The sequence below is a fragment of the Papio anubis genome, chromosome 2 (genome assembly GCF_008728515.1).
Source record: "Papio anubis isolate 15944 chromosome 2, Panubis1.0, whole genome shotgun sequence".
NCBI lineage: Eukaryota > Metazoa > Chordata > Mammalia > Primates > Cercopithecidae > Papio > Papio anubis.
The window spans coordinates 117,162,659-117,174,840 of record NC_044977.1 but is presented as its reverse complement, the minus strand read 5'-3'; the positions used below and the strand labels follow the sequence as shown (position 1 = coordinate 117,174,840).

The 12,182-nt window shown below is 35.2% G+C and overlaps 1 protein-coding gene across 15 annotated transcripts in view; it reads left to right on the top strand.

The window, feature by feature from the left end:
• NLGN1 (neuroligin 1) overlaps positions 1-12,182 on the top strand; it is a 901,503-nt gene that overhangs the window by 384,571 nt on the left and 504,750 nt on the right. For 2 of the 15 annotated variants that reach the window (XM_009201348.4, XM_017955703.3), the window contains exon 3: positions 11,758-11,817. The exons of the other annotated variants lie outside the window; for them this stretch is intronic. In XM_009201348.4, coding sequence (XP_009199612.2) covers positions 11,758-11,817 — 60 coding nt within the window. The remainder of the gene's footprint in view (positions 1-11,757; positions 11,818-12,182) is intronic. 15 annotated transcript variants of the gene reach the window in all.

The following is a 12,182-nucleotide window of genomic DNA, read 5'->3' as shown; positions in this document are numbered from 1 at the left end:
ATTACACAGCAAGACCCCATTCTAAAAAAAAAAAAAAAAAAGACCTGATTCCAGAACCTGTGTTCTTCATAGCCAATAAGAAAGAAAGAATTTTGGCCAGGCACGGTGGCTCACGCCTGTAATCCCAGCACTTTGGGAGGCCGAGGCGGGTGGATCACGAGGTCAGGAGTTCGAGACTAACTTGGCCAATATGGTGAAACTCTGTCTCTACTAAAAAAAATACAGAAAATTAGCCAGGAATGGTGGTGCGTACCTGTAGTCCCAGCTACTCAAGAGGCTGAGGAAAGAGAATTGCTTGAACCCGGGAGGCAGAGGTTGCAGTGAGCTGAGATCTCGCCACTGCACTCCAGCCTGGGCGACAGAGTAAGACTCCATCACAAAAAAAAAAAAAAGGAAAGAAAGTTTTCATTAAAAAGAAGTGTGAAGTGTGTATGCACTTTTTTTCCTGAAAATAATACAAATACAAATACAGCCAGTCCTTTGTGTTGTGACCACGCTTCTTTTCTTTAGTAGTCCCCACTATTTCCAGCTCACTTAATACGTATGACATTAAACTTCCACATTACACGTGAAAAGGCTTTGCAGAGCTTTCACAAACACCATCATATTTGATCCTACCACAATCTCCCAAGGTGGATAGAACACATTGTCTCTTCCTTTTTATAGCCAAAGAAATGAAGGCTCAGAGATAGAAAATGACTTGAACAATGTCATATGGATTATCACCTAAGATGTAAGAGGCAGAGTTCAAACTAGACCCCAAGGCTTCTGTTAATAACTTGGGCTCTTTGACTACAGAATTTAGCATCTGTAATTTAGGGATGAACCCTCTCATGCTGGTGAGGCCTCTGTGTACTGTGGGAGCAACTGACTCACAGCTTCACAGTCTGGGCATAGTGTACAGTGGTCCACACTCCACCCATCCTTCCTGGGATTAAGCAATAAACTAAAGTTCACCTTCAAACTTTTGTATTTGAATAGAACACATTTTCTTTGTTTTTCCCAACTGTCTCACCTCCGTGCAGCTAATTTAGTTCTGCTTTCTCAGCATCTCTTTTGGGGACGGCACCTGTGAGCTTCATTCCTTCTGCAGAGCACAGTCCCTACCCATGTCTTTTTTTAATCCTTTGTTGTCATAACCATGCCTTTCTTTCCTCATACCATAGAAGGCACATCTTGCTCTCTACCTTCCACCCACATTTATAATTGTTTCTTTTATTTTTTTCTTCATCATTTCAATGTACCTTATGCCATGTAATAAATGAGCAACAGATTTACCCTGAGTGGTTAGAGAGTTTGAAATATATATATGTCTGTGTATGTGTGTGTGTGTGTGTAAATATATGTATGTATGTATGTATGTGTATGTGTGTATGTATGTATCCCAGTGAAGCACTCCTCTTGGATTTAAACTGCTATTCTATTATTCTCCCTAAAGTGGTTGCACGGAATAGTGTGAATGGTGTGAATTCCAAAGTAATACAGAGCTGAGTCCATATCCTGACTTCCCATGTATTAGATAGAGGATATTGGACAAATTTGTCATCTTTCTAAGCCCTAGATTCCTTCTCAACCACCCATAATTCAGTGATAATTATCATTACTCTCACTGTATTCTCTTTACAGATCAGGCATTATACTAGGTATTTCACTTTCAGAATATTGAATTGTTATGAAAATGTTATTATGAAAGTATTATTCTAATTTACATTTAAAGAAACTAATAATAGAGAGGATAAGAAAACTACCAAGGTCATATAGCTGGCAGGTAATTTAGTGGCAACAACATAATTATAAAGTTTTTCTTTTTTAAGTGCATATCATACCAGAAGGTACATGTGTGAGTATGGTTGTGTGTGAACGTGTGTGTGTATTAAGGATTTGCTTTGAGGTGATGGATAGAAGAGAGGTGAAGGGTAAAACAAATATTTAACTAAACTTATCTATGCTAATCCTTGTAGGAGGCACTTTTAATTATTATCACAATATTTTTTAAAGAGCATGGCATTGTCTTCTGAGATGCTGTGAGATTAGAAAACATGTCAAAGGTTACACAACTAGCATATGAAAGAGCCCCAGATCCAAACCTATGTATATATCTGTCTCTAAGCCCTTTATGACACAGAAAAATTATCAATTAGTATTAACGTATAATTTAGGAAATATCTTTTACAGTCTTAGACTTCTAGATTTGGAAATATCTTTGAGAATAATTCAGAGGTGATAACAAACATATAAGTTGTCTACAGTAGTTAAAAAGGATACTGCATAGCGTACTGTGACTGGGTGTGGTAGCCCCACCGATGTCAAACATCAACTCTTTAGTTTCCTAATCATGCTACAGTAAGGGTACCCTGGGAAATGGGCCCAGACAAAGCAAATTGGGTGCTTGAGTAGAAGGACTCTGACAGTTCTGGGCAGTCGTTTTTCACCAACCTGTACAAGCATTTCACTCTCTCATTGGCCTGTATGACCATCCATTAGTCCTGGCTACTCTTGCCCTTATTTTACATCTGGTTAATTATTTAATTTTTCCAAGCTTTAATATTTATTCCACATACCACCCAATTTAATAATATCCACTACTGAAAAATTATCCGATTTAACTGATATTACTTATTTAGTTTGAACTCTAGGATCTTTTGTCCTTTCAAAACCATTGGCTTGTTTTTAAGTTTCTTCTGTTTTTTGTTTTTTTTTTTTCTTTTAAAGGCACTTCAATAAATATTTTTCTTTTTTTTTTATTTAAATTTCAATTGCATCTAGATAAAGTGTTGCTTAGGGTATTGCTAAAGGCTTTCCAGTTGTAATATGATTATAAAAAATCAGTTAATTTATAGTTTGCTTAAAACAGGCCTATGCTACACCCACACCCAATTTTTCCTTTTCTCTGCTTGTCTTTACTGCTATGTGACTTATTGTATAGGAGCTAACCAGACTGGGTGAGAGGAAAACTGAGATCTAGACCTAGCTCTGCTTCTGACTAGCTGTTGAGTCCTGGGCAAAATCTGTTACACACTCTACTTTTGTTTCTCCACCTGGGAAATGAGGAGTTCCATAGTCACTCAGTAGGGTCATTTCTAGCTCTAGTGTTCTATGAATCTGGGCACATGACCACTGGATTCCAAGTGTTTCTATAGTATGTAGTATATGCTTAACATTTATTGCATCATGTGAGATAGACAGAGGCAGAGAGAGAAAGGGGCAGAGATTGTGTACCCGAAATACTCCATCCTGCATGGTAAAAGAGGATCAACTCACGTGGAATAGCACAGAAAGTATGAAAAGAGTGAAATTGTGCTTCATTGAGAATCAAAGATGTTTAGCAAGGAGAGGCATGTGTGAGACCAGAAACTGTTAAGAAGTCATTTCAGGGGAATAGACGCTCACTGTCAGAGAGCTCATCCTTCACTGGCTTATTTCCAGTGAGACCCACTGAGAAAATAGGATCTTCATAATTACTGCTTCAATCTTTTTGTCTCACTTATGAAGATAAAATTTAGTAATGCCAAAAAATTAAGATATTTTTATAGTCAGGTCTTGTTGGTCTGTAGAGAACTCTCTCTCTCATTCATATCCTGAAGACAGCATTTTGGGCCAAAATACAAAGTAATACTCCTTTCTTTTCAATGATAAATGTTCTTACACATTATTCTAGAGGAGACTCTCCATGTTTGCACTAACACCTTTCCTCCTCTCTGAGGTGAGTTGATTATAAGGAGAACTTGAAGGATTCAGACATATGGAATAAAACACACAAGGTCTAAGGATGAAGTCACTGTTTTGTTCAACAGCACAAGACTCACAATAAAAAAAAAAAGACGTATTTTGGAAAGCAATGGAACTTAGAGATAAAATGTGCAAATAGTAAGAGGGTCTTATGGGCTGGATTGGAGCATTTAGTATATGACAATAAGAATAAAGAAATAGTAAAGACTTTTAAGGAGAGTACTGAAACAATGAAAGTCATGTTTAAATTACATTAATCTGCACTGCATTTTTAAAAATGTATTTTACATGACTAGCTTCCATTTGGAATAGAAAATATCTTATTTTTGCTCATGAATTTTGAAAACATCAAAACTAGTGTTAAACCATATTTAGTTTTCATCTGTCTTGTTTTAGCTATTTTAAAATTCACAGTACAAGATTCACTATGTCTAAGTAAGACTTTAGGTTTTTAAGTTCCTGTTAGTTCCCTTAGAGTGCTTGCAATTTTAGTCTCAGAAGGAGTTGAATGTGTGCACATTTTAGCTGATGTTAATTTACAATGATTAAATCATTTTTCGCTTTGGGTTTGCCACTATTAATAACTACAACTTCAAAAAACCTATGGAATACAAAATGGATTGGGAGAGAGTCTAGAGTCTGCATGATGGTGGAAGCTACCAAGAGCTTTCTACAATAATTTAATCATGTGGTAATGGTGGCCACTGACTAGGCTAACAGTAGGGAGTGTTTAATGACAGGAATGAGATTTCCCTGGGAAATCTGATGAAATATGATGAGAGCAAAGGAAGAAAGAGGGAATAGTTACATATTATTTCTAGATTTAGAGTTTAGAGACAGAGGGAAGGGTTACACCTCTGAAGCAAGACCTATGTTGGAAGGAAAATGGGCTTTGAAGATGGAGACGATGGTCATCCTTGTTGTACTGAGATGTTGGTGAAATATCCAAGTAGAAATTGTTGCAGAATATTGTATCTTTGTATGAATATAACATTAATTAAAATATGTTAATTATCAGGCAAAGAATTTAACTTTAAATACATATTTAATCAAAACTTTAGAAATATTTATAAAATTTCAGAAGTGCTAGAGTCTTGAATTTTACTTTTTGGTGACATTAGTTTTACTTGCAAACACAAATGGAATAAGACCTCAGAGGCTCCTTTTTCATCATCTAATTTCACTTCCATAAAGCTATTCTTGTCTGATGAGAACATAATGCAGGCTTCTGTATAAAATATTCCCTGTCATATCTCTGAGAATGATTTTGCCTCTTTTTGATTCTTGTGTTTAAGACTCAGGGCAGAGTTTATCAGTGTGTGCTTAAACCCTGTAAATGGCTTCCATTGCTTTTAAGATTAAGACAAAAATCCTCCAGCTGAAGGGGCTGCATGTTCCAGTTGAGTCTTATCTGGCTCTTCGTCCTCATCACCCACCACTCTCTTTTCTACTCCTTGTATGCCAGCCACACTGACCTCCAGGCTTCCTCTCTTTTGGGGCCTTTCTATGTGCTGTTCTCTTGGCCTGAAATCCTCTTTCCCCCCTACCTCCTCATACCCAGCCCTTTGTCTGCCTGGTGTCTACTCATCTTTCCGCCCTTAGGCCACATTGCACCTAGTCACTGAAGATTTCCCAGACTCAACCAGGTCACCTTGTATAACATGTCATAGCACCAAGACTTTTTCCTTGACACTCATCACAATTTTTAAGTATATGTGTATGTATATTTGCTTCATGTCTCTTTGCTGAGGTCTAATTTTCATGAATGTAGTTGTCTTGCCTGTTTTGCTCCTCCATTTATCCTTTTTGCCTAATGTACCATATATTTGTTAAACAGCTGGATGACAGAATAATGAAACCATGGCAGGGAGGCTGGATTATTGATGCCATCCCAATCCCATCTTCATTGAAATAGCTCTGGATGTCTAGTGGCACTTGTGTCCTCACATGACTCCTGCTCTAGGTGCAACTTTGGATAATACTTGGAAAGTCAGGGCAATGGAGAGTGTGTCTTCACAAAGTGGGAAAGGGTTTATAGAGTATCCAGAAGCATTTCTCCAGAATAAAAGGAACATCAGTTTGAGATTCTTCAGGCTGTAGAAATACTGCATCTGCACTTAAAAAAAAAAAAAAAAATCAAACAAATATAGTATTAAAAATAATGAGCTTTGTAAATTTGCTGATGCTCATGTTACGGGTTAGCCTATTTTATTTACTTTTTATCCACTTAAATTCTTTCTTCCCCAGATGCTATCATTATTATTCTAGATGGAATTGCTTTTGGCATCAAAGTGTTATGTAATCAAGGTAATTTATGGAGAAAAACTATTTTTTAAATAAATACAAATGAGCTCTTCTCAATGTACTAGACCAGAGAAAAATTCTCTTTTCCCCTTTCCTGACTTTAACATAAGATTCTCCTTTTTTTATGTTTTAAGTTGTGCTCTTGCCTCTGAAAAACTGTCTGAAGGAATATATTTTGTGCTTACGTGTCTTCTTCCAACACAAAAATAAACATAGGGTATGTTTGTTGCTTTCAGACCCTTGGAAATTGTTTCCTTCCAAAACATGTTCACATAGGAGCCATTAGCCTAAACAGACAGCTCACCTAAATGACACTCATTGTCATGAATGACAGAGTACCACCACCAAGATTTGCACTGATATGGATTCTTTTTTAAATAATCAAGTGTTCCAAAGTTCACTTCCAATATCTCATTGGAGTGGCTTGCATTGTATTTTCAGTTTAGCATAATACAAATGTATGACATTCTCAAAAGTGTAATTCCCCTTTAACTGAAACATTTTCCAGAAAGAAAATTATTTTTTGAGGCCGGGCGCGGTGGCTCAAGCCTGTAATCCCAGCACTTTGGGAGGCCGAGGCTGAGGCCCGGATCCACCTTGGTCAGGAGGTCGAGACCATCCTGGCTAACATGGTGAAACCCTGTCTCTACTAAAAATACAAAAACTAGCGAGGCCGAGGTGGTGAGCGCCCTGTAGTCCCAGCTTCTCAGGAGGCTGAGGCAGGAGAATGGCATAAACCTGGGAGACAAGGCTTGCAGTGAGCTGAATCAGCCACTGTGCTGCCAGCTTCTGGGTGACAGAGCGAGACTCTGTCTCAAAAAAAAAAAAAGAAAATTATTTTTTGGCTATGATTTCTTTATATCTAGTCATATAATCAATAGTTTTAAAAGTGTGATAACTTTTTGTGGAATAAATACAGTAATATCAAGTTAGCGAGAATGATTCCAAATCAGTCACTTTTACTCATTTCTGTATTCTCAAAAGGTATGTACTCATTTTAGTTATATAAAATTAACTAAATTTCAATGGGTAAAATTCAGTAACTTTGCAATGACAACAACTGTCATGATATCTAATTTCTTAAAACCATTTTTTAATGTTTGTCAGTTTGAAAAATTCAAATATAATAATATAGTCCTATTGTTACTTAAAATGCATTGAATTCTGGCATTGTTCCCCATATGGAATACACAGATTTTTTCATATCCTCTATTCAAGTTTTATAAACTAAATTTTACCCCAAGAGAATACACCTTGAGAATATTTAGCCTGCTTCCAATTGCTCTAGAACAACAATGGCAGTATCTTAAATTCTCTCATTGTGTAGAAATGGCCTTAGGGATGCTTTACAATCAGTTTACTTCAAAGACTGCTGGGTCAAGAGGACAGGGGAAAAGAACAAGATCACTAGCCAGGGCTTTCCATCTATCATGGTGGGACCACTGGAGCCAGAAGCTCTAAATAATCCTTAAAAATTCAGAGACTTGTTCCCTTGAGAAGGACACATTTCTTATGGCCAGCTTTTCTAAGTCAGGAGCTAATAATACCCACAACCTACTTGCCTTTTGCAGATATGTGTGACACAAAGTATGGATAATTTCTGCTGAATTGAACCCGTAATGAAGGAATTTATAATCACTTCTAATGTATTTTGAGACCCAAAGTATATTAGCCTTTCATCAAAGGGAATGATAAAAAGCAGCATTAATATGGGTGGATAGTAATTATTTCAGAGCTCATAATTATTCTCCTGTTAACTACAGAGAAATGCTGATATTTTTACTCCTTTTTAAAAAAAATAAAAGGCTCTGGTCGGATTCTGAAATGTAAGAATGCATTGCACGTCCTTTACAAGAACCCGTGCTTTGAATTATGCTCATGTTAATCGAAAAGGAACTATTTTTGAATTAAATGAGTTCAAAGTTCATGGTTAGGAGTTCTCTTTACCTTGCTTAGTCCTGTTGTTTCACCACTGAATTTATTTATTGCCCATAGGAGATATAAAGTATAGTAATTACTATCACTCCCTTTCAAAATGACAGGAGGTCTACTTTCCTATTAACTCTAATGAGAGTTATGTGTGTGTTCCTCAGGGAGGACAGACCCAATAGAGTTTCAAGGTAGAATAAATCACTTCTACACACTGGTTTTAGTGGTCTCATTTGCTTTATATTTTGGTGCTCTGAGATATCCATTTAAACTGCTTGTATTGAAAATGCAGTATTTGTTGTTTAAAAGAAACATAAGCTGTGGTTAGAATGTTGTTAATAACTGTTATTTCTATTTGGAGGATGAATGTATGTTACCCTTTGAGGAAATGATGTTGCTCAATTTACAGGAATACACATAGGAAATGTGTAAAATGTGACTGCCTACTTTTCATAAAAAAATAATGCCAATTACCTTTTACAATATTTTCTTTCTATTTAAAATCAGTGATTACATCAGTTGTAACAGTTTAGAACAAAGGGAAAATGAGCCAGACAGCCGGATGCCCTAGGCAAGAAGGGAGCTCTAGGCAGAGGCGGTGTTTTGTTTCCAGCACGGGAAGAGGGAATCTTGAGATCATGTAGGGATCTGTTGGTAATCCACAAGCATATGTTTACCCCACTGAGGCTTGAGAAGCCGGTGTGGAGTTTCTCGGTTTGCAGCCCTGAACTCTGTAGATATTTATTCTCAGTGCCTTTAGGCATAGAGATAAAGGAAATCTGTTTTCATTCTTCTTATAATCAGTTTTGCCCCAAACTGTTACCAACCCTCTTCTTCCTAGGGCACCTTCTGAAATAAGATATGTAAAAAATTATTCAGATTAAGAACACCCAGATGTACTGAAATCACTAAAATACTGATGTAATTCGTACTATAGGAAAACTTACTATCATCTAATAATAACATTTTATTTAGTATCAATAAATGAAGTGTATTGTGAGAACTGGACTTAATCCTCCTCCAGGATAATCACATCCCCATGATATTGAAGCAATATTTGTATTTGTTTTGAATTCTTCAGATTTATTACAATAAAAGATGTCCTATACAAAGTATACATGCAATTATTATCTCACATCAGGTAAGAGACACACAGTTTCCTAAGTAAGGAAGGTAAAAATAACTAATGTAGCAAACAAACAAAATCAAACTAACAGACAAAAAAACTGATCCATCAACCATGTATCTACGGAAAAACTCTCTCTGTATATACTGTCCATGACTTCTCTACATATGCCCTCAAATAGCAACTGAGAACCTTGTCCCACATGCAAAGAAGTGGAAGATGATATTTTGACAACAATTCTCTTACTGTTGCAACTCATGTAGGCCCAAGAGCTAGCCAGTTCTAAATGCATGTAAAGTATATGGAAAGCACTGGCTCGATGGCTATATAAGCTGAAAGATTCCCCATAGAAATCATGTAAATTGACTTGGGTACCCTAGGAGGGGAAAGAAAGACGATTCCACCTGACATATTCAAGAGAGAGATCTTATAGAGTCCCGAACAAAATGAAGTGATTTAATTGTGATAGGTTTTACACATGCCTCCAAATATTAGCAAACTAATGATTCAGGAAAAAAATTTTGAGCTCACATTAATGATTTCTTAATATAGCCCAAAATTAAGCAAATTAAGTAATTTAACTAAAATTGGAAAGTAGATAGTGGTTTTGGCAGCAATAAATGCCACTGCATTTAAATTGTGTTGCTAACCAGTAAATAAAATCATAATTTCTACACAGCAGTCTAGAAAATAGAAATGTGAAAAATATATATATTTTTGCAATCTTTAGGAAATTACAGAAAAATTAAAAGCTTGAAAATATAATTTTTTAAGTCTAGTATTTTGAGGGATGCTTTGAAATTGGAAATATTTTAAATATAATATTCTGATTTGGCAATTTTAAAATTTAAATTAAAAAATGTATAGTTTTCAGAAATGTAACTATGTTGTTGCATGAATGTCAAACAATCCTAAGAGTGCCTTTTGCATTTAAACAGGGTCATGTTAAAGAAATGTAGATTTCTGTGAACTTGCAACCGAGTGTCAATTAATGTAAATTATTGCTTTATCTAGGTTTTCTGTTAATGGAATAATTGCTTGCAGGTGTGTTTATAAAAGTATATCACTTAATTTATTGTTTACCGTTTCCCTGTCTGTGTTTGAAATGACCTTGAAACCACGACCTTTCCATAGAGTAGTCAATGTGCCCACTTCCCTTCAATTACTTCATCCATTTCTGCCTTTCCAATCTTCTGATCTTTGACCAGTTATTACTATTTTTCAAGGCTGTCTCCCTGAGCTGATGAAACATAACTGTATTATATCTTATTTTTTCCCTTCTGGTTTCTGGGATTGTGTTTTTCATTCTTTGGGAGTTATATAGTAAATTTAGTTTTGGAATTACAAATATAATGAATAATGATCTCGGAAAAGACTTAGAAATTTTTCTAAAAATGTTTAACAATCCTTCCCTATGAAGTGTGCTTAGGCTTATGCCTGCTTCTTTGCTATTTATGTTATTGAAATCAGTACATGACTTTCAGTCCCCTTTTCCCTCTTTTTTCTATGACTGTTATTTTATGCATGACAAAATTCTCTTGCTTACTGCTGTGTGATTGGCTGTCTTTTAACTTGAGTGTCCTGTGTTTGTAGTGACTGCTTTTTGCATGAGGATTATTAAATGTCATACAAATTAAATGGTTGTGGAACCAAAAAAAGAACGTGGGACTTCACTTGCTTTTTTGTGTGCTGAGTATGTCAATTATGTGACACTTAAAATTACTTTCATATGCCCTTTGACGTCCCCTTTGGTATGCTCCTTTATTCTTGCAAATTAGCATTGTTAAGTATAATAAAACACTTATTAAACATTCACAGTGTTTTAATACAATTGTTCTCCTCAAACATGATCCTATTATAAATAACTATACTGAGCATGAAACTGCACTAAGGCATAATTCCATTATATTACTAAATTGATTATGAAATATAAGCCGTGACTTGGTAACTAGCTTAATAGCTAAACACCGACTTCTACTGATCGAACCTTTGCTCTGCCGAGTGATGAGACTATCTAGTGATACATTTGTGCAGGTTGCAAATGTCTTAAATCCACAAGTAATATTTAAATGAAAACACATGGGGAAATATTTGTGTAATGACAAGTAATTTTAAAAAGTCACAGTTTTGAGAAATTATGGATTAAAAATATATAAAAACCAAATGTTAATGTTCTTTAAAAAAAAAGAAAATAGAAAAAGAACAACTTAAAATATTCATATCTCTGTCTTCTCTAAGGTTATTATATTGTCTCAAATTTAAGAATGAATTTGACCTACTTTTTTTTTAATGTTGTCACCAATTTAAATTAGAAAAGACACTGAATAAATTAAGAATAAAATAAAGCTAATAAAACTTTACCTTTTTGTAGGCAATGATTTTTTTTTTTTAATAAAAACATTTTCTTTGCTCATGACTTGAGTTTCAAGCCATAATGTATTTTTTATACTGGATATATTTACAACCCAAATCTTCTATGAGATATTTTGGGGAAAGGGATTTTTTTTTTCATAAATGAAAATAGGTAATCAATTATGATGTGACCACTTCCCCACTCTTTTTGGAAATATCCTTGAGAATTTTAGTATTTATATTTATTTTTTCCCCTCAGTCTTGTTTATTCTTGAATTATCTTTTTTTTCCCTCCATTTCTCCGTTCTCAATCCTAGGTCCCCTTACAAAGAAACAGACAGATGATTTAGGTGATAATGACGGTGCTGAAGATGAAGGTATTTTTTTTCACCAAATCTATTTGCATGACAAGGGCCTCAATCACTTTTTCCACCCCTTTCTATTTTTTTAACTTCTTGTCTTTTTTTGAAGAGTTGTTTTTAATTGCCATTTTTGATGTGTTTTGTCTTCTTGCTTGTTGTTACATAAAAATATAGAGTATTAATTTTTTTTAAAAAACTGAATGTTAAGTTTTACATTTTGATACCAACCATTGAAATGTTTTAAAAAGAGGGGCATTTTTTTTTTGTTTTCTTGAACTGACTTTTGATATGTTTCATCCCACATTTTGACTGAATTTTGTCCACCTTCTTTGAACTAACAATCTCTCCCTTGTAGTCTCTCTGTGCCCATTTTGCATGTT